At 45.3% G+C, this 22,803-nt stretch overlaps 1 protein-coding gene across 1 annotated transcript in view; it reads right to left on the bottom strand.

Moving 5' to 3' along the window:
• Positions 1 to 22,803, bottom strand: part of DISP1 (dispatched RND transporter family member 1) — a 222,608-nt gene that overhangs the window by 46,962 nt on the left and 152,843 nt on the right. The window contains exons 6-7 of the mRNA XM_069608619.1: positions 10,644 to 10,741; positions 2,543 to 2,640 (exon numbers count right to left, since the gene is read on the bottom strand). Of these exons, the coding sequence (XP_069464720.1) occupies positions 2,543 to 2,640; positions 10,644 to 10,741 (196 nt within the window). The remainder of the gene's footprint in view (positions 1 to 2,542; positions 2,641 to 10,643; positions 10,742 to 22,803) is intronic.

Here is a 22,803-nt window from a genome sequence, read left to right as displayed (position 1 = left end):
CCTTCAAAAAGAGGATTGAAAAGACCACAGTTTCTACAGTAGAACATTCAAAGGTTGTGGAAATTGTCAGGGGTGGGGTTGCTTTTTACAGGTGTGATGAAAGACCACTTTGACTGGCTGCACTCAATAGAACTCGCCATGGCTGACGAGTATGCGTGAAATATTAGGTGGATGATATTAGTAGAAAACTGAACTTGGGAATGCAAGTCCTAGCACACACTATGGAACTGCACTGGAGTAGCACACACTATGCAACTGCACTAGGGTTGTCACAAACAGACTAATGATTTTAAAAGGCCACATTTTAAGCTTCATAAACCCAAAAACAAGAATGGTCTTCACTCTAGCAGAGGTTTGTTCGAAATTGTCAGATCCAATACATCATGCAAGCTTCCCTATAAAGTTGTGAGATTGAAATCTTGGGTCTACTAGTTGGAGGGGTGAGAAAATCCGTTTCACTAAAACATGGAGTCTTGTAATGAAAGCTTGTGTGTTTCAAGTGAGTTTAAACCATGTTTGAATCTCCACCTTACACATTGGGTCTACTATAACCGTTTAACCAACTTTGTATGACAACATTCACAAGCAGCAAATGTTAACTTCTAAAGCAGGTCCTCCACACCATGGTGTCGGGCTGCACCATCATCTCTAAGAGTGGGTCAGCAGAGGTCAGAACAGTCTTTTTTGCTAATTACATACGTTATGCTCCACAAAAATCATAATTTCTCTATGATCTCCATAAGGGGAGCCAAGGGGTTCTTCTGGGCATCTGTTTGGGTCGGCTGGGCAGAAATTTCTACTTAGTAGATAAAAGTCCAGTAAACTATACTGGCCCCCTCCACGGGATTCCCCTAGTAATTTAACACAGGTTCTCCCCCGGGGCCTACATCACAGCGCAGGTGGTGGTATCCCGCCCTCAAGGCCACACCAGTGTCATCACCAAGGCTCTGGCTATTTAATATTTAAATGTATTATTTAGATTGACCGTTCAAGCACTGGTCCTATTCCAACTGGATGGGGGCATAGCAGTCCTCGAAGGCCTCCAGTCATCCTCCTTTGTGCCCCTCAGTAGTGTGCTACACACAGCTGCATACCTCATCAAGGGTCTACGCAGATATGACCACATCACCGCCTCATCAGCCTTCACTGGCTCCCACTGCACACACAAATTACCTTCAAGTTTTGCTGCATCATCTATAAGACAATCACCATCAAGTGACCCAGCTAACCTGAAGAGAACCTGTGCATCTCTGGCAGACAGCGCACCATCAGAAGCCAGGACATGTGCAGAGTTGAAATCGGTTGCTGCAAAAAGGAAAGGACCAGAAAACAAGCCTTCTCGGCTTACGGCCTAAGATTATGGAACCTCCTGCCCATCAGCGTCACTCGCCCCCACGCTCCTACAATTCAGAAAAGAACGCAAGACCCACCTCTTCAAGGAATCAATCTGCCTCAACGCTTAAGCCATCACATAGCCCGTCGTGCCACCTGACTTGCTAGAAGCCACCCGCCCCTTTTCCCCCCCACCACGTGTTGCAGCTATACCTCTTCCCTCTGTATCCCACCCGCCGGCTGTATAGCTGTTCTGTCACATCTGAAAAGCGCTCCATTATGTATCTGTATTGTTGTATATCTCTGTAAAGCCCTCTGTTGCTTCTCGAAGCTAGGTTCGAGCTCAATACTAGAATAAAAATAATTATTATTTATAACCATAAAAACAGACCTAACACAATGAGATTAAAAAGAACAAAAACTTTAAAACACGCCTATACAAGTTAAGGTGAAGAAATACAGAAATCAGTCTTGCAGCTTACACAAACCTTCATCACGCTTGGCAAGGGTATCCTACCAAACAAGCTTCAAACCAACAATTGAAACTCCTACATCAAATCAAATACACCGTACATCAGATTGACTCTACATTTCAGTAAGTGCCATAGTGAAAATGCTGTGCGAGAAAAACGTTTGCTTCACGCTTTGAAAACCACTATGCATGGCTAGGTTTCGTCCACTAAACGCGATCAAAGGAACATTAACTAAATTTGTGGCATGAACTGAAGCTAGCAGGCAAACAAAAATATTGTATGCCATGGCAGGCTAGTAGGGAACAATAAATCGGCCAGGAGCAACGTTAAAGTGATTTTGCAACATTTACTCCAATTTGGCTCCACCACTCACTTTGATAGCATACCAATTCGAGCGCAGCCCGAAACTGCCAAAAGGTTACCTATCGTTTTACTAAATTCTACTCAATCAAAAGACCAAACCAGGAACATGCGTTAATACTTATCAAAGGTTAACTCCAAAGATAATGCTCAAAACATCTTACTCATATGGCTGAATGAAATGTAAACCACTGAAGAAAGGGTAAATAGCTTAGTTAGAACTCATAGTATCAATAGTTTTATACGATGGAAGTGAAAAGCATTCAATGCTATGGAAACCATGACGAACAAGAAAGAAAACTGGCCACACGTTACCTTTAGCCATCACCAGTTAATCTTTTCATTTATGGATGCCTCCAATTAAGGTGTGTACCTACCCTCAAATTATCAACATTGCACATTGATTTGATGGCTTGCAAATTCCATAAGTTCTCCCCATCTGCTGAAGTGAACACCACACGGGAATAGTGGTCACCTAGGGATTAGAAGAAGGAAATGATATTGTAACGGCGTAATGCTGCAGGTTTCAAGAAACATACACTTACACATTTCCGTCCGCTTCTGGTAAGAACCCAATTATTTTAACTAACACACATCTGACCTTTGAAGCTTTAAGAACATTAGACTAAGGCAACTTCCCAAATCGCTACATAAATTCCACTAAAACAATCAAACAAACCACCTCACATCAAATTAATTATATAATGGTAATGTTGGGAAATGCTTGACAAGGAAAATGGATATTTCTTTTCTGATCTCATTAAAGGAGACTCCTGGCGGCATACAGGAGAATGGAACTGTGGCCCCTTTATGTGGCTGCACTATAAATATCACAGCAGCATTCTGTCACTTCAAACCCTAATGAACAGATGTTGCTCGGTTTCAATACATTTGCACCCTTAGACAAGAAAGGTACTTGTATTTTCTTGCCCTATAAATGAAAACCTTGCTAATAGGGCGGGAACTAAAGACGTAGTGCCTGCAATATGTTTAGTCTTGTCGTATGCAAAGTAAACAGCAGGCTACCTGATGCAAAGTCTCGTTTAGATTATCTGCTTTTTGAAGCTGCACCATGGATGTCTATCTCCCGGATGCTTTCAGGTGTACGCCCTTGTATATCTCAAGCAGCGGCGACAGCAAATATTCAGTAGAACTTTCTGCAGGCGTCAGCAAGGAACAAATATATTAAATTTGCCAACGGTTTAAACACTTCCGGTTTTGATAAACCTTCATATTGGTTGGTAAGGTTAACAAAAAAAAAATAAGCATTTCATATAAAAGAATACATTTACAATGATACAAGAGAGTAAACGCAATTCTAACACTGTGTGAGTCACTAAGTATGCTTCTGAACAATGCTTATATATTTTTTAAAGAGAATCCATTGCATGAGTGACAGACAGGGTTTCCCAGACTGATCCGATACTTCACCAAGAAGCCAAGTACACTTTGACAGATGGTCTTATCCTTGTGGCGTGCTCTTGGCGCCCTTCCTGCCGCAGCACGGCAGAATAACCCTTACCACTCTTCCAAAATATGTTATTACCTATGAAGACATGCTTTCTCTGGAGGGCCACCCGAGAGGCAATGGAGCAGGCTAGACTGGTTTATGAAGGATTTAGGCACCCCAGAGGGATACATTTTATTTTTATTTATTTTATTTATTTGTAATGCGCCGGTAACTCGCGAGTTTCGGGGCGCAGAGACAAGGACACGAGGACAGACATAAATGTGACAGGACAGTTCCTAAAGAAATCTCAGAGTTAGGGGTCAGAGGTGGAGATGTCAGTTAAAGAGATGCGTTTTCACTAGCTTACGAAAGCGTAAGTAGTTCGGTTCTTTCCTTATGTGGACTGGCAAGTTGTTCCAGATACCTGCTGTAATGACTGGGAAAGATTTTTCCAGTCCGTACATGCGTTTGTGTGACATTATTGCAATGCTGTTTTGATCCATGGATCTTAAGGTGCGGCTTGGAACATAAGGACGTATTCTGGATTTTAGGTAGCCTGGTGCCTTCCCGTGGATGCATCTGTGGGCGGTTGTAAGCGCCTTGAAGTGGGTTCTACTCTCCACTTTGAGCCAATGTAATTCCTTCCTAGAGTTACTAATGTGGTCTGATTTAGATTTGCGTTTGATTAGCCTAACCGCGTTGTTTTGGATAATCTGGTACGCCTGAAGACTTTTTTTGTTGGCTCCTAGCTAAGTGTGTTCCCATAGTCTAATCGAGATAGGATGGTTGCTCTGGCCATGTGGCACAGTTACTCTGATAGGTAAGGTCTAATGGCTCTAAGGAGTCTCAGGTAATAATTGCATGTTTTTTTATGTCTGGACTTCTGCTCCTAGGGATGCTTCCAGCATCATACCCAGGGTTTTTACCTTCTCAAGTACTTTGATGTTGGCGTCTTTGATCTTAAAGTTTGCGTAGTCTTGGGGTAGAGAGTTTCTGACTTCGATGGTTCCAAAGACCATCAACTCTGTTTTGCTGCCGTTCAGGCACATCCAGTTGGAATCCATCCATTGTTCTATGATGTTATATATTCTGAGGAGTTTGTCGTTGTCAGTTTTATGGTTCCCCACTAAGTTCCAGTACCAGCTGCGTGTCATCCGCATAGCTGGTAAAGAATACATCTGCATGATCTAAAATATAGCATAGATATCTAATGTAGAGGTTGAAAAGCAGTGGTGACATGCTGGCTCCCTGGGGAACCCCGCAGAGGATCTCCCTTTCCATGGAGAATTTGTCTCCCCAGTGGACTCGAGAGGTCCTGTTTTTTTTAGAAAAGACATTATCCACGTTTTTGCCGCTTGTGAGCAGTTTGCCGTTTCGCCTAGAGCTACTTCGAGCAGCTTATGATCCAGTAGGTCGAAGGCGGCACTGAGATCCAGCAGGATGAGAAGTCCCATTTTTCCCTTGTCTATGATGCTGAGCATCTTTGTAGGTCAAGCATAGCCGATTCTGTGCTGTGTGATGGTCTGAACCCAGATTGTTGTGGGTGGAGTGCGTCGGAGGCCTCAATGTGTGCCTGTAATTGAGCGATGGCTACTTTGTCGATGATTTTAAGCAGGAAGTTACAGTTTGCTATTGGTCTAAGGTTGCTTGGGTCTCTTGGATCCAAGTCTGTTTTTTTTATTAGGGGAGTAACTGACGTTTTATGGCCTGAGGGACTAGCTGGTCCTTGAAGGAAGTGCTAACAATTTTTGCCAGTGTAGGGACAAAAATGTCTGGGTTTTCCAGAATTAAATTGGCAGGTAGGATGTTGTTTTCCACGCAGGATGTTGGTTTTATAGAGACAAGTGTTTTTTTTTCATCTCCTGTGGTGATATACGAGAAGTTAAAAGGTTCCATGTTCTCGAGAGGCTTTTCTGCTGGCATTTTTATTGTTTTAGGTTTGTTTAGTTGGGCTTTTGTGATTTTGTCTCTAGCCTTTTCTAGTTTCTCAAAAAAAGCTTTCTGGGTGTTGTCGCATTCCTGTTGTGAGGGTGAGAAAGGTGGCGAAATGGCAAGGGGTTTGTCTAGGGACTTCAAGATGTTAAAAAGTTTGAGACATTTTCTGCTGCCGTGATTTGTTTGTTAAAGTACTGTTTTTTAGCCTCTATTTCTTTCTTGTAGCTTGTTTCAATGATTTTCCATTTTTTTTTCCAAGTGTTTTCCAGTTTTCTTTTGGCTCCCTTTAGCTGGGCTAGTTCTTTAGAGAACCATTCTTCAAGTTTGCTTTTGGTTCTAAATGTTTTGGTCTGTAAGGGTGCATTTTGATCTACTAGCTTTTTAAGATGGTCTAGGAGGGTAGTCATCCTGATGTCACAGGAGTCCTCTTCTTTAATACTGGTGGTGAAGTCTTTTATGCAGGATTCAAGTTGTTCTTTCTTGATGTTTTTAAAATTCCTTTGCGTGATTTATTTTGGGGGAATGGGGGTTGGGGGATGTGGCCCAACGACTTCATATATGAACCTACCTTGGAATACTGCCAATGCAAGGCCCCTACTCAAGTTATCTCGTCCAACTTAGTTTGAAATAGGAGCAGAATGAAGGAGAGCTGAAGTTAGAGTCCAGTACATGACCAGTCCAGAATACACTGCCAACAGTGGCCCAGAATAGGCAGAGCCTATCCAGAATGTTGCTTACAGCAGTTCCCTTAGGTCTCCTCAATTAAGTACATGTGAGGCCAGTTTTATTGCCCTGACTGAAGGACATTATCTATGCAAGAGGAGAAGCATCCTTCAGGCTCCCCTTAAGTATGTTCTGAAGGGAAAACAATGTTCACAGAAAGCTATTGTAATGACCACACTGAGGTGAAGGACTGGTAAATCATCAATCATTGAGGAAGCATGAACAAATAGCAATACATCTTGTGCATCACGGTTTTTGCATTTGGCGTTTAATACTGTGCCCTGTAGTGTGTGACGAATCCAAGGAATTCGTCCCAATGGGGAGACATACCCATTGAGGCTAGGGAGATGAGCCTGCTCCGTAAGACCCTCCCTAGAGGTTTGGCAAGCAGGACCCTCATTGGGAGCGACTCCCCCTTTGTGGACGAGAATTCCCCAGTGTAAGAAGGGCCTCTGTGATATCTAATCTCCGCCTGTATTGGGGCCACAGATGCGATGAGGACTTTTTGTTTTTCTGGCACCACTGCTGAACCTTCCTCAGACTCGACATCTTATAATCAGAAGCACATAACCTCTTGTTGCAGAGACTCCCTAAAAACACTGAAGTCCTCCGCTGGAGGAGGAGATTACCAGACGTCAATCCAAACGACAGCAGAAGAGATGCGCTGAGCAGATGCTGGAGTGCGGAAACAAAGACAGCCTGGAGGCAGGACCACACAGAGGATGCAAATCATCAGCAAATCCAGGAAACCTAGTACTAAGATTTGCAGGCGGAGAGAGCCACAAACACCAGCGAGGCCTGGAGATGGCCACCAAAGCAAGCAGCAGTAATGCAGCATGCGGAGATGAACGCCGCTGATATCAGAATCCCCGAGCCTCTCTTGTGGAAGCACCACGAGAGAAAATATATGTAGGCTGCACTGAAAGAAGGGAAGCGGGCGGTTGAACGCTGCAGGGAAGCCGAAAACCTGAGTCATTCACCGACTAGTGAGCCCATGAACAACCTGAGCAAGGACCAAAGCGTCCAGAGTGATAAGAGGATGGCTAAGACGACTGCAAGCCAAGTTAGCCATATTGAAAAGTTCCATGAGGAGGAAGGGAAACAAAATCTGCCAGTGAGACAGGAGAAGCTCAGGAGTTAGAGAACCCTTTAATAGCCTGCATAAAGGCAAATGCCCCCCATCCTCCTGAGGGACACAAGGAATGATCCCAATACTGAACCCTAAGAAAGCCATAAAGAGGAACTGAAAAGTGAACACCCATGCTACCCCGGAGGATGAGAGAGTTGGTCTTTAAGATAAAACATTGCTGGAAAATGAAAGGTCTAGTACCACCTTGGATCCAAGCATCGAAAACTTTGTTGAACTGAGCAATCCTTTTTGAAGACTTGAAAACCTTTCATTAACTCACTTCATGAACTCACTGACTTTGTAACGAGAGAAACTGAGACAGACTTAATTTTTGAACTTTATGATTTATTCTTTCGAAAGCCGCTGTCTTGACCAACTCCAGGAACCATGTCCTAGGATCAACATTTGATTGTGAAGATTAACTACATGAGAGAGGGTCAGCCAGGACAAATTGACGACCTCCAGTGGAAAAACAGTTACAAGTGCAAATAGGCTATAGCAATTTCTCCTTTTGAAGGAACAATGGATCATGAATTTAAGATGCCACAATGATGGTCTTAATGAACAGGTGGAATGGGTAATTTTGCTGAACAGATGAATAACACTAAATCTTTAACATGCACTGTTCCTTTAGACTCAAAACTTCAAACTACTATGAAGGTTGCAATGGACTGCAATTTCTGCCTACAGTGTAGCTGCCTGCTTCAATTCAGCAGCCTTTATACACTAAATATGGTCACCGAAAATCATCTGGTAGCCATCTCCACCTTCAATATGGCTGACTGAACGTCATCTGGCAGCCTTTTCTACTTTCAATATGGCTGCCTGCGTTCATACAGCATCCATTTCTACTCTCAATCTGGCCACCCACAGCCATCTGTCAACCATTTCCACATCAATGTGGCACCCAGAATTCTCTACCAGCCATTTCTACTCTCAATATGGTTTGTTTGTTTTATTATTTATAATGTGCACCAGACCCCAGGGTATCGAGGCGCAGCAGACAATAAGATATACAGCTTGGTTAAAGATTATACGGGGATGGCAGCCAAGTCTACTCTCAATATAGCTACCTGCATATACCTGCATTCATCCTGCAGCCATTTCTACCTTAAATATGGACGCTCGTAACGATCTGCTAGACATTTTCACTCTAAACATGATTGCAGTGGCAGGTATTTTGATTTAATAAATTGTGAGTGTAGCTAGTCCTCATTCAGCTAAAACTACACAACTAAAAGTGCCACCTGTTTGTACTTGCTTTCATCAGCCTGTGGAGTTAAAGATAGGTTAAGATTCCATAAAGAATGGGTACATGCAACCAAGAGTAGGCCTATCTCCCAAATATTTTCTTAGCTCATAAATCCTTAATAAATTGAGAACTCCTTTGGTGTTCTCCTAGGAAAAGAAACTTTCCCTGAAAAAAGCACCGGACAACTCTGTATAACAATATAATGCAACAATTTATAATGAGCAACACACAAGCAGCAACTTCGGTAACATTTTGCCATTATCTAAGGCAGGGGTCTGGAACCCCTGGCTCGCCAAATGTTTTAGACTACAACACCCATGATCCTTTTGCATTCACTTTGCTAGGGCTGATGGGAGTTGTAGTCCAAAGTATCTGTGCAACCAAAGGTTGTAGACCCCTGATCTTAGAATATAAGGGGGGGGGGGGCTCTACTGCTTTTCCAACAGACAGCATGACAGTATGTGCTCTGTGTTTCATGAGCGACAGACCCTGAACACACACACACACACACACACACACACACACACACACACACACACACACACATACACACATACTTTCAACACATAAAATAATTTTCCAACCTTCCACATGAAGAGCTTACATATTTAGAAGGTAAGCCCAGATTTCTTAGCCAAAAATATATAAGCAGATGTCCCAGATTTCTTACCCCAAAAATATATAAGCAGGTGTCCCTCTAGGAAACAAACCATATCAACATTTTATACTGAGGCCATTTAACACAAGGATACCATCTGAGGCATCCTCACTCGAATGCTGAAGCAATTTCAGTAGCAGAGAGAAAGCAGAGCTTAATGAATCCCAGGTAACGCATTTGGCCACTGCTGCTTAAGTGTCTTAAGTCTAAATGTTTGTAAATGTTCTTAAAACATTTTAAAACAGACTCCATCCACTAACTTGTTTTTTTCTTCTCCCATACATACACCCTTTTTAGAGGGTATGCCACACCCCAAAGGATGACTTAAATCCATTTTGTACTCTCAGGAAGACGGGGCAGGAAAGGGGGTCAGCCATATGGATAAACATGTCAGCTAAAAGACAATAAAGAAAAAGCAATTCCAAATCAAACGTGTAAGAATCATGGTTGTCTAATAGTGTGGGGGGAAAAAAGCCACCTTCATTCAGATGAATTGACATACAAAGCAATACGTTTTACAAATTGTTTGTAATCTGTTTTTTTAATTCTAAAAATATTTATTTTTTCAAATTAATATTTTGGTACATTAGTATACACTAAGGGGTCTGATTGTGGGAGTTTGTTGAATTAATAATGCTCGACTGGTTCTTTTATTAGACACTTCATTTAATTTAATCAGTCTGGAGTCCCCCTTTCTTAAAAAGGGTCACTATAACTTCATGAAAATAGTGTGTGGTTACGATTCTCAACAACTTTGCGCTTAAATAGTTATATGTAAAAGGCCACTAATCTCTATGCTGGGATGGCGCAAGCTTGAATGTAGCACTTCAAGTGAATCAGTCTTTCCGCAAATTCTCTTTCAATGAGAATGCTAAGTGGGAGACTGAAGCAGCGCGAGGAGGTGGTACATCAAATCGTTCAGTGAATAGTTTACACACAAGTCTATGCAATGAGGCTTTTGTACTGCATCCATCACCAGCAGTAATCAAAACGACAATGAAAAGATCACAAGAGAAATAGACCTTTACAAAAGGTTTTCAGAATGGGGAGGCCAGATATGCCTGGTTGTCCTTATTGAATGGACAGTGGTCATAGAATAAGCTACTGCCGAGGACTAGCTACGAGAAAAACACATTTAAGAGGCGATCAGAGTATCTGGTCTGTGATGCCCTACATGCGCTACGTAGCAACGCCCATGTACCGTAAAGAAGAAAAATTATGCATCAGAAAGCAAATCTGGGGTTCCCAGAGAAAGAGGGCAACTAAAGAGAATATGACTGCAGCGTTTGCATTTAATATATCCTAAACGTAGTAAAGGAAACACAACTTACTGGGCACATCACAGAAGAAGCTGTCCTTATGAAAGTTCCAGTCGGCTTGCCTCTTATCTCGCTCATAAGTGTCATCTGGCCATCTGTCATCTTGAGGACTAACATTGAAAATCGGTTATTAAACAGTGATTGGATTACATTTTGCATATCATTATTTTTTAAAATCTATTCTTGCCTCATAGGACAGAGTTCCCACAGTGAAGGGAGTTATATGCATAAAAAGAAAATGCCAATAAAATTCCTACACCACACTTTGTTTCCAAGAGTTTCTGCTGATTTCAATGTGATAATAGGAACCACTGGGTGCATGTTGAAAAAGTATGCGTTTTGGATTTACACATGCTCTTTCCTGTTGGAAGTCAGGCATAATTGACAAAGGAGCCTGGTTGTTCCAGTTCCGATTGCATCGTGCCCTATGATTTGACATTTGTATTTATGAGAGAGTGGGAAGTGTTTTCAACCAAAGAAAATGTACATGCCATTTCTAGGCGTTTTACAAAGCGACATCAAATTACAATGAATGATACAAAATAACATGCTCGAGTGGAAGGGAAATGGAACATCTACAGGGGGCAACACAGTTATATAAGTAGACATACTTAATATGAATGTTATTTTCAATATTTAAATATACATTTGATTGGGATTAATCACTGCAGAGGGATCACGGTAGTGCAAGTGTAAGGAGTTGCATCAAAAGTGTGCCGAAATCTCGAGGGTCATTCTGATGCCCATCATTGTGTGAATCGTCTAAATCTCTTGTGGTAGGGAGTTCCGGCGATGGGCAACCAAGAGGGAGAAAGACTGGAATCTGAATGCAGCAAGAAGGGGGCACGCAGCGGGGGGAGTGGGTGGGGGGAGGGAGGAGAGATTTTGTTGGGGTACTGAACAGTAAGATTGTAAAAGCTTAGGATATAAGAGTGTGTGATGGAGTAGCAAATAGAACAGTTCATTAAGGGGGAGGAGGATTTAAATACCAGAAGAAGGATTTAATAATCACTGGTAATGCTGACAGTTTGGGCTTTCTAAGGGGGAAGGGAATAACGATAAAAGGTACATTTGTAAAAATGTAATTGGTGGATTACATGCTTTGAGATATACCTACATTGGGTGCATTAACTTGGCTAAACACAATATTTAAGAATAGGAAAACCTCAGATCCCTGGCTGCAATGTATTTATTTATTTTGAAGTTTATTATAGCGCGCCAAGCCCAAAAGGCATCCGAGTATAGAAGTTACAATTGTTACACAAGCAAGTAAAAACAGTAAGTGGAGATGACATTACAGAGGGCGGGATCATCATAATAGACAGATTGCAGATTGGGGCGGGGATGGAGACAAGCTAATTGAGGGGGGATGCTTGGTTACTTACACTGGGTCAAGAGGTACGTTTTGAGTGGTATCCTGAAGATCCAAAAAGATTCCTGGGCTCTGAGAAGGCGACCGTTCCAGATTTTGCTGGCAAAAGTGGGGAAACTGCTACCACCTGCCTTTTGGAGGGTGACCCTCAGGGTGGCTAGGCAGTGCCGATAGGCTGTGTGGGTAGGTCTGAAGCATTGTGTAGGAGTGATACTGTTGGACAGGTAGGCGGCCATCTGGTGAAGACATTTTTGGGTTAGGGTGAGTGATTTGAATATGATGCGTTCCTGTACTGGGAGCCAGTGTTGTTGGTGTCTAATGGCTGAGATGTGTGCTGATCTGGGGACGTTGAGTGCAACTCTTAGGGCATTGTTTTGTAGGACCTGTAGTTTCTGGATATTTTGAGTCTTCATCCCCGGCATACAGGGGGTTGCAGTAGTCAAGGCGTGAGGATTAAGGCTCTGATGAGTTTGCATGTGTATGCGGTGACTGGGGTGGTGGCATTTATTTGTTAAGATCGAGTGCGGATTCTAGGTGGAAGCCAAGCGTTTTCACCTCATTAGTATGATGGTGTGTCCATCTATGATTAAAGACTTAAAGAGGTGGGTAGGTTTGGCCATTCCGTGTTGGGAGCCGATAAGCAGCTCAGTCTTATTTCGTGCTGCGCCATCCAATCTTGGATAGATTGGTAAATGGCATTGATGGTGGCTGTGTCAGTGTTGTGGTCTCCTGGGATGGGTATGGGGGACCTGGGTGCCATCTGCGTAATTGGTGTAGGTGACACCCAGGTCATCAAGACGGTCAAAGAGTGGCTTTGTGAAGATATTGTACAGAGTGGGGGCCACAAAGGAGCCTGGTGGCACTCCACAGGCGACTAGGGTTGGGGTGCTTCGGCTTTAAGGGAGAAGACTTCCATGGTTCTGTCACGGAGGAAGGATTTTATCCATAGAGTGGCATTCGAGGAGAAGTTTGCTGCTCATGTTAGGTGTTTACACAGAATATTGTGGTCCACTAGATCGGAAGCAGCAGACAGGTCTAGTAGTAGAAGCACAGCTATTTTCCCACTGTCCCTCAGGTTGTCCATTTGGTCCAGAAGTGCGGTTTCTGTTCTGTGTCTCGGACAGAAACCAGACTGGCATAACCTCAGGATGTTATTGGTTTCCAGGTATTTCTGAATTTGTAGATATGCGACTATCGAGAATTTTCAAAAGAAACGGTACTGTTATTGGGCGGTATTTTCGTAGGGGTCCAGGGTGTTTTTTTTATTTTTTTTAATAGAGATAGTACCCAGGCTTTTTCTTTTTAGTCGGATGGGATGCAGTGGTTTTTGAAGGAGGCATTGATATGACTGTGCACCCCAACTCGCCCCTTCCATCACCAGTCTTCGATGACTGTAGGTGGGCATGGTTTGCCTGGGCACTTTGAAGGTTTTAGGCTAAGGATGATCTTCAGGACTTCTGGGATGGAGACCTCAGTGAATTTGAATTGTGGAAACTCACTGAGGTGGGTGGGGTAGCAGAGTAAGGTGGGGGGTTGTGGGTATGGTCTAGGCTGTTTGGCTTCAATTAAGGATTGGAGGTGACCGATTTGTCTTGGAGGGCATTTTGAATGTTCTTGCACTAGTCCGTATCTTTATTACAACTTTTAGGGGGTGAGATGGGGGTTTTGAGTTCTGAGGATTTGGAATAGTTCCTTGGTGTTGGAGCTGGCTTTGGATATTCTATCGCTGTATAATTTGCCTTTGGCAAGGAGTATTGTTTTGTTTGTAGTTCCTGAAGGCAGCGTTGAAAAGATTTTTGTTAGTAGATGTGGGTGATTATTTCCAGAGTGATTCTGCTTTCCTGTTAGTTCTTAGATCTTTTAACTCCAGGGAGAACCAGGCATTGAGGTGGGCCGGTTGTTTAGCTTTGCGTAGCGCAAGAGAAGCTATTTTGTTTGTAGCAGCCAGAATGGTGTCGTTGTAGAGTCGGGTCATTTTGGTGGGGTCAGCAGTATTGTCCGTGGGTGTGGCCAGGAAAGGTTGCAATAGTGGGAGCAAGTTGTTAGCTGTGATGCTTTTTGTTTCTCGAGGGCACCTCTTGGGCAATAATGGGGATGTTTGTAAGGCTGATCTTGGTGTTGATGTTGAATGTGATGTGGTGGTGATCAGTCCAAGGGCAGGGAGAGTTAGATACAAAGGTGGAAGTGCAGTTGATACCTGCAAGCCAGTCGAGAAGAACAAGTTACTTACCAACTGGTAACGTTCTTTCGATTGGATGTTCCTCCAAAGTATTCCTCATCTTAGATGTATTCCACCTAGCTTTGCTGCTCTTCAGAAATTTTTTTGGCAGAGGGCGCCGTGCGTCGATGTCGTCAAGTCGATGGTCCCTCGAAGGCCTCCGTCGAGGTTGACATCATCGGGTGTATAAGTATCACGCGCGACGCCTGTTGGCCTCAGTTCTGTTTTTCCCCCTTTTTTTGCCTGTGATCTTGTATTGTGTAGATTTTGCCGGCAGACAGGTATCAGCCTTGCGAGATTTGAGATGGCAATAACCCGGAAAAATCTACAGAGGGGTAGGTTGGGAGGGCGATGAGGAATACGTTGGAGGAACATCCAATCGAAAGAACGTTACCAGTTGGTAAGTAACTTGTTGTTCGAGTGGATTGTGCCCTCCAACGTATTCCTCATCTCAGATAGACTCCGAAAGCAGTATTTTGCATACTTTCTCTGGAGGAGGGGTCAGATTTCCCCCCCCCCCCCCCCAATGCCTTTAGATGGTGGAATAAAGCACTGTTTTTCCAAAAGTCAGGTCCCTAGACTGGGAAGCATCCAGGTTATAGAATTTTGAGAAGGTGTGTAGTGAAGACCAAGTTGCTGCTTCGCAAATGGACCTTATTGGAACACCACTTTGAAGGGCTGTGGAAGAGGCAATGCCTCTGGTGGAATGAGCCCTTAACCCTTCTGGTGGGTCTTTTTGTGCTAGTCTGTAGCATTCTGAAATGCAAAGTACGATCCAGCGTTTGGTTATAGATTGACCGTTTTCTTCCTGTGTAGCCTATAAACAATTGGTTGTCCAATCTAAGTCTAGAAAGTATAGAGATCTAAAAGCTTAAAGCTCTTTTTGGATCCAGTCTGTGTAATCTTTCCTCCTCCTTAGAAGGATGAGGTGGAGGATAGAATCTGGGTAAAATAAAGTTCTGACTTAAATGAAAATCAAATATTAATTTTGGTAAAAATGATGGTTTAACCCTCAATACACAGTATGGAACACAGTATAGGGTGGGCCAGAAGACAGTGCCTGCAATTCGCTCACTCTTCTTGCTGATTTTAGAGCAACTAAGAAGGCCGTTTTCCACGTTAGTAATCTTAATGGACACGTGTGCATAGGCTCAAAGGGATCACAAATTAAGAATTTTAGGACTAAATTGAGATCCCAAATCGGTACTTGTAGGAGCATTCTTCCAATGAGCACTTGAAAATGGAAAACGCCGCAAGGTAACCTTTTATTGTTACGATATTTAGACCTCTATGTGCTAGGGTCAGAAGGAAAGATAGTACTTCCGGAGAAGAACATAGAAAAGGATCGACATTCTTTTCTCTGCACCAGTTGCAAAACGTTTTCCAACGGCAACGGTATAGAGACTTTGTTGCTGGCCTTGCCGAAAGCAACACCTCCATAACATCATCTGGAAGGTTCCAGTCCCTGTATCTCAGCCTTTAAGATACCAAGCATGAAGGTTGAGTGTTTTGACCTCTGGATGGAGAACCTGACCTTCCATTTGAAAGAGAAGGTTCTCTCTCTGAGGAAGATGTACTGAAGGACAGATGGACATATCTAGAAGGTCCGGGTACCACGTTCTCCTGGCCCAATCCGAGGCAATTAGGATCATGCGGTTCCCGAAGCATCTTAGCCTCCCGATGACCGGATGAATGACGGGAATCGGAGGGAACGCGTACAATAGTGGGAAATTCCAATCCACCACGAACGCGCCCCCCAGGGATCCTCTCGGGGGAAATTCCCTTGACCAATACCTTTCGCATTTTCGGTTGGTACTGGTTGCGAATAGGTCTACCTGAGGGGTTCCCCAAAGGGCGAAGATCTCTTGAATGACTTCCTGAGCAAGTTCACATTTGTGGGACACCGTGCTCTGCCTGCTCAGGGCATCTGCCCTCATATTCTCTTCCCCGGCTAGATGAATTGCTGTTAAAGAGATTCCCTCCTGAATCGCCCAATACCAGAGCTGCACTGCCTCTCTGCACAGAGGTAGTGACCCCACACCACCTCTTTTGTTTAGGTAGTGCATGGCCACTGTGTTGTCCGTCATTATCGGGACATTCTTTCCCCTGACAGATGGCAGGAAGGCCTTCAGCGCTAGTCTGATTGCCCTCAGCTCTAAAGGGTTGATGTGCAGTTTGGACTCCGATGGAGACCAACGACCGTTGATTGTCAAATCGTTGGCATGAGCTCCCCACCCCAGGAGTGAGGCGTCCGTCACTACTGTGATCTCCGGCCATGGTTGACAAAAAGGTTCTCCTTTTAGGATGTTCTCTGTACAGGTCCACCATAGAAGGTCTTGTCTGACCTTGTTCGGAATCTGAAGAAGATCCACCATTTGACCCGAGAACTGGGAACACTGAGTCTTTAGAGCCCATTGAAGGGATCTCATCCTCAAGCATGCCTCTGGCACCAGGAAGATGCAGGATGCCATGAGGCCGAGCAACCAAGCCTGGAGATTTTGGGCATTTTGGAATTGGAAACCATCTGAAGAATGTCTTGAGCCCTCGCCTTGGGAGGTGAGCTCTTTCCCAAGGATGTGTCTAGTACAGCTCCTATATAGTGAAGCTGTTGGGAAGGGGTCATCTGTGACTTCTTGAAATTGAGGGAGAAGCCCCGTTTGTAGAGGAAGTGGCAGGTGACTTTCAGATGATCCAGTGCTTGCTCAGCAGAACGCGCTCTAATCAACCAATCGTCCAGGTAGGGGTAGACATGAATCCCCCCCCCTCTCCCGAGGAGCGCTGCCACCACTAACATTAACTTGGTGAACACCCTCGGGGCGGAGGTCAACCCGAATGGCAGGACTCGAAACTGATAGTGTGAGTCGCCAACTACGAACATCAGGTATTTTCTGTGTTTGAGATGAATCGGCACATGAAAATAAGCATCCTGGAGGTCCAATGACACCAACCAGTCCTGAAGTTGAAGGGCCTGAAGGATCTGAGAAAGGGTAACCGAACTTGCCCTTCCTGAGGAACTTGTTCAAGTTTTAGAAGTCCAAGATGGGTCTCAGTCCTCCGTCCTTTTTGGGGACCAGAAAATACGTGGAGTACCATCCATTGTTCCTCTCCGCTGCAGGTACTGGTTCTATAGCACCTTTCTCCAGCAGGGTTAAAACTTCCTGCTGTAGGAGCGGGTTTGAAGACTTCAACGGGTGTCTCCCTGGCGGATTGCTTTGAGGTTGCTTTAGAAAGGGAAGGCAGTAGCCTTGGGCTATTATTTCTAGAGCCCAAACATCTGAAATAATGGCTTGCCATTCTTGCAGATGTTGTGACAGCCTGCCTCCTACAGGTGTTTTGTGATGCAAGTCCTCAAAGTGGTTTTGTGGTGGATGTTGCAGCCGCTGATGGCAGAGAGGCTGCAGCTGGAGCTGGTTTAGCACGTTTTCCTCATCCACCGCGAGTGGCCTTTTTCTGGCCCCTTTGACTGGCCATTCCTCTCGCCTTTCCATATGAGGTGTAATAACGATAGAATCGTCCCCTCCATGACTGCCCTTGCGCACGAAAAGGCTGAGGTTGCCTAATAGCCGCTCCTAAAGATTTGGCAGCTGCTTTTGAGGTCTGCAACCTCAAGGCTCTAGTCAGCCTTGTTGCCAAAAAGGTGAGACCCATCAAAAGGCATGTTCATAAGGGGGTTCTGTACGTCCGGTGCAAAACCGGACTTCCATAACTACGCAAATCTGCACATTACTGTGCTAGTGCCCATGGACCTGCTTAAACTATCTGCAGTGTCCAATCCAGATTGAAGGGATTCCTGCATGGCTTCCTTTCTATCTCCAACGATGGCTAGGAACCCTTCCCTTTCTTCCCCTTCTGGTATGTGCTCCGCCGCCATTGCAATGCACTCCCACAGAGTACAAAAATGTTGCCAAGGCACATGTGGAGTTGGCAGGTTTTAATGCCATGCTCCCGGCTGAAAATAGCTTCCGTGCCCAACTATCCACACACTTATCGTCCCTGTCTGGGGGGATAGACAGATACGCAAGTTTGTTGGAAGCTGTGGCTGCCTGTATGACCAGACTCTCGGGAGTTGGATGTTTTGACAGATAGCCAGGGTCGCTACTGGCTGGGCAGTATTTTGATGCGAGGGACTTATTTACCTGAGGAATACAATCCGGATTTCCCCAATTCTTGGCCACCCTGTTTTGCAAGGCTACATGAAAAGGTAGTACTGGGTCTTCAGTGGGAACATGGTACAATATGTCTTGGACGAATTGGGCGGGTGGTTTAGCCCATCCCAAGTAATCTGCCACCTTGGTCATTAACTGATGGTAAAATAGACTGGCATGCTCTCCTGGATCTGGTCTACCAAAGCCATTCTCAGGAGAAGTGTCAATGCCACTTGCATTGTGTAAAGACTCCACCAACTCCCTCATTCTGCTTTCCTCCGAGATCAAGCATTCTGGGACATTTGGGGTGCCATATTCGAACCCAAAAGGTACATTTTCCTCATCAGATCTCTCCTGTTCCTCAGAAATTGAGGTCAGGGATTTGAAAAACTCCTTTCTAGGGAGAGGCTTGAAAGCCTTCTCTGGGAGAGGAGGAGGAAGAGGTGTAGTAGCAGGCTCTGAGGAAATTACATGTTTTGTAAATTTCTCCTCCTCTTTTTCTGGCTTCCCTGGCTTGGCTGGAGCCTTTGGCGCCGAGGGTTTCGGCGTCGACGTCGATAAAGGCGTCGACGACATAGTGGTCGTCAACAGGGTCTGCTTCGAGGGCGTCGAGGCGGTCTTCGACAATTTTCCCTTCGAGGTGTGATAGGTCTCGGACGGCGTCGGTGACCTCGAGCGGTCGACTCGACTGGAGCTTTTTTCGCTCGGCATCCTGGAAGGCTCCCTATCCTTCCTTTTTCGATCTCCCACGCTGGAGGGCGCATGAGTGTCAGAGCGATGAAGCTCCCAGCCGGCTTCCGAAGAAGGCGCGGACAGAGGCTTCGCCTTCTCAAACACCTCCATCATTTTGACCCTGAATGCTTCCCACTCTTCGGAAGACTAATGTTTCGTGGGGCATCTCATCCTTTTCGGAGACTCGTCTGATGATGAGATGGAGGGAGACCTGTGGCGTCGTTTCTTCGATTTTTTGGACGAAGACGACGAGCGATGAGAATCGCTTTGGGATCTAGATCGATGCCTTTTGCATCGAGGAGATTTCTCCTCTTGGGGTCTCGACTCAACGCTAGAGGCTTTTTGAGTTTCGACCTGCCTGTAGCTTTCCTCTCCTTTCTCTCAAGGCCTTCCCAGTCATCGCCCGACACTTCGAACATGCCTCCATGTTGTGCCCTTCTCCGAGGCACCACAAACACTCACGGAGTGGGTCAGATCGACATTTTTGAGACGCACGATTTGCACTTTTTGAATCCTGATCTCCGGGTCGTGGTCGGCGTCGAGGACGAGGACATATTTCTTCTTTGTATATTATATTTCTTCACAGAACTCGAGGCGTGCCGAATGTCCGAAGCAACGTATACTGCGGAAAAACGGAACTGTAGCCAACGGGCACCGCGCGTGCTACTTATACACCCGATGACGTCACCCGCGACGGAGGCCTTCGAGGGACCATCGACTCGACGACGACGCACGGCGCCCTCTGCCAAAAAAATTTCAAAGAGCAGAAAAGCTGGATGGAATACATCCAAGATGAGCAATACGTTGGAGGACACAATCCACTCGAATACGTCCTTTGACACAAGTGTGGTGCTGTATCTTGCACGACAAGCCAAGTGCTGACAGAGTTGGCCAAGGAGAGAGCATTGGTGTTGAGTGAGTCGTTCAGGCCTAGGTCGAAATCCCCCAATATGATGGTTTGAGATTTAGGTTTTGTATTAGAAGAGATGATTTGAGTGACTTCATTCTCAAAAGACGAGAGGTCCCTGGGGGGCGGTGGATGTTGAGTGTCGCTGTCTCTGAAAGACAGTTTTACTGATAGGAGTTCACAGGGGGGTGGAAGGCACACCTCTCAAGTTCAAGGAGGATTTGGCCATGATGGCTGCTACTCCTCCTTTTGCGTTGAGTCTGTCCCTTCTGTAAATAGTGCAGCTGTCCAAGACAGCTAGGGACAGAGCGGGCCGGAGGCTTCGTTGAGCCAGGATTCCTTTATAGTTAAGAAATCTAGGTGGTGTAGGGTGATTATGCCTGCAATGTCAAGTGCGTGGGCAGGAAGGGATCTGGCGTATATGAGGGCTCCCAGGATGGTATGGTTGGGGGTGTTGTGGGTGGGGGGGGTAGTGGGTTGATGGGTCATGCGCTCCTTACGGTGTGTGAGGAGTGAGTTTCTGCCAAGGGGCAGGGGGATAGGTTCCCTGTGGTGTCTCTCGAGAGATAAGTTCTAACTACCTGGAGGGAATTTCTCAGTGCCAGGGGGCGAGGGAGGCTGTGAGATGCTGCGAGACCTGAAGGGGAGGTCATGGGTTTCAGGATGAGCTGGACTTGGGGTGGAGGTAGGTAGTGTGTCAGCTAAGGCGTCAAGTGGTAGTGTTTAGTTAAGGCCACATGGGGTGATGGGGCCAGGAAGAGGTAGGGGTATGATAGTGGTAGGTGGAGCCTGAGGTAGGATAGTGTCAGGCAGTGGCAGGCGTAGATCAGAAGATTGATCAAGGCCGCGGTAAGGGTAGTAGGTGGAAGCATGGTATGGTCTGAATCAGATGTGTGGGTTCATAGGTGGTTGAGTGCAAGTTCAGGTGAGGTTAGTAAGAGGGGATGGGTAAACTTGAATGACTGGCAGTGTGGCTATTCTTGCGTAAGTTGTGCAGATCGGGTGGATTGCCCGAGTGAAGGGTTGGCTTATAACTGATAAATCGGTAGGTGAAGGAGAGGTCAAGTGGGTGCCACTGCAAGTTGTCGTGTATCGTGGAGAGACCAATGATAAGTCAGTGGGGCGGCGTGACATGAGGTGGGTGGGCAATGTGAGGTAATTGGGCTCAGGTGGCTTAACAGGCCTGGGCCTGATTGGGCTGCAGGCTGGGTGAAGGACAGAGTAGCTAACTAGCAGTCACTAATTGGTAGCAGGACAGTAGTTGTGCAATGGGGAGTGGCTAGAGCAATAGCAAATTAGTTATAGTAAGGTTGAAGCATGTACTCTTTGGGAGCAGTTCAGCTGTAATACATTACAGGGAGCCAATAGCATTTGCAAGTTGGACAAAATGCGAGTTTGGGCGCTCAGTGCACGGTGTGGCGTAGTACAGTAACCAGCCAGCTACATAGGTATAGTGCAACTAAGTGCTATTCGCTTAGGGGACAGTTCCATGGTCATGCACTGCTGGATGCGAGCCTAAGGCGCAGAACCATCGACTCACCCAGCTGTGTGTAGTGAGGTGGGTGGGCTGCAGGGAGCACGTAATCCTCTGTAGGCCAGGAAGGGCTGTAGATGGAGCTCCCAGATTAGACAGCTCGAAGGGAGGTGCGAATCCGGCAATTCCAGCAGCCACTAGGACAAAAGTAAAACGCAGAGCGGTGGGCTAGTTCGTTGGGCTGCTGCGTGGAAATAGCAGAGTGGTGGGATTAGTTACGTGGGAGGGCTGGAGATGGAATAAGGCTGGGCATGCTCCGGCGACTCGGTCAGGCACCTTGGTGAGTGCCTTGGGTGAGGGCCGGCTTCGCCTACCGGCATGTTCCAATTGGGTTCCAAATGCTGTTAGATAGCCAATGGGATGACTGGAGGCTGAGCTGAGGCCAGGGAAGAGTGTTACCAGGCAGCGGCGGCCATCTTTGACCTTGTGGTTAAACTGGGGCATCAAATGAAAAAAGCTGTTCAAATTGCTCCGATGCAATTTGTATCGTATGAACTGGTTACCCCTCCCTTATCTACACATTTATTTGTGGTAACACTCTTTTTATGCTCTATTTAGTTTTAGCATTTTTTTAGCATTTTGTTGTCCGTCTGAAACCCAAATTATTTTTACAAATCTATAAATGTATTCATGATATTTTCATAAAATTAATGTCAAATACATTGATTTACACATAACAAATCATTGATACCAAATTTCAGTCATACCGGCATTAACACTTCATATAAAAACTCTGTCTTCGGGTTAGTAACGATGTGGTTCAAGTGCTCATTACACATCCACTTTTTAAGTACAGTTATTTTATTTTTGTATATTTAATTTAAGTAAAAAACACATAGTGTATCCACTTTTTTTTGTACACACCAGACACCTCGATGGGAGTTAACAGCTTGTCTTTCAAGCAGTCATATTGGCTACACGTGTTCCAGCCCCTATGTCTTAATACATTTGTCCCAGCATTTTTGATGGAAGTCAGATGGGCTTTCTTCAGGGCAGTGCTCTGCGAAGGAATCAATGAAACCCACTTTTTTTAAAAACAGACATGGTGAAAGCCATGTGGTGGCCTTGTTCATAAATTTTAATGGAACATTGCGCCGAAAGTCCCTGGGCAAGGCAAAGGCCCAGATGGCATGAGCATGAATGCTTTCAGGAGGTTCGGGCTTCTGCATGCAATAGCAGTGTCTGACATCTGAGACTAGCCAACTGGGAATAGTGGCCTTGGAGGCACTTGAGCCGTGGTGCCGACCACTGAAAGTATCAAAGG

The sequence above is a fragment of the Ambystoma mexicanum genome, chromosome 4q (assembly GCF_040938575.1).
Source record: "Ambystoma mexicanum isolate Mex_15411 chromosome 4q, UKY_AmexF1_1, whole genome shotgun sequence".
In the NCBI taxonomy this organism is placed as follows: domain Eukaryota; kingdom Metazoa; phylum Chordata; class Amphibia; order Caudata; family Ambystomatidae; genus Ambystoma; species Ambystoma mexicanum.
Note: the sequence above shows the minus strand (reverse complement) of the source record. Positions and strands in the feature narration are given on the sequence as shown.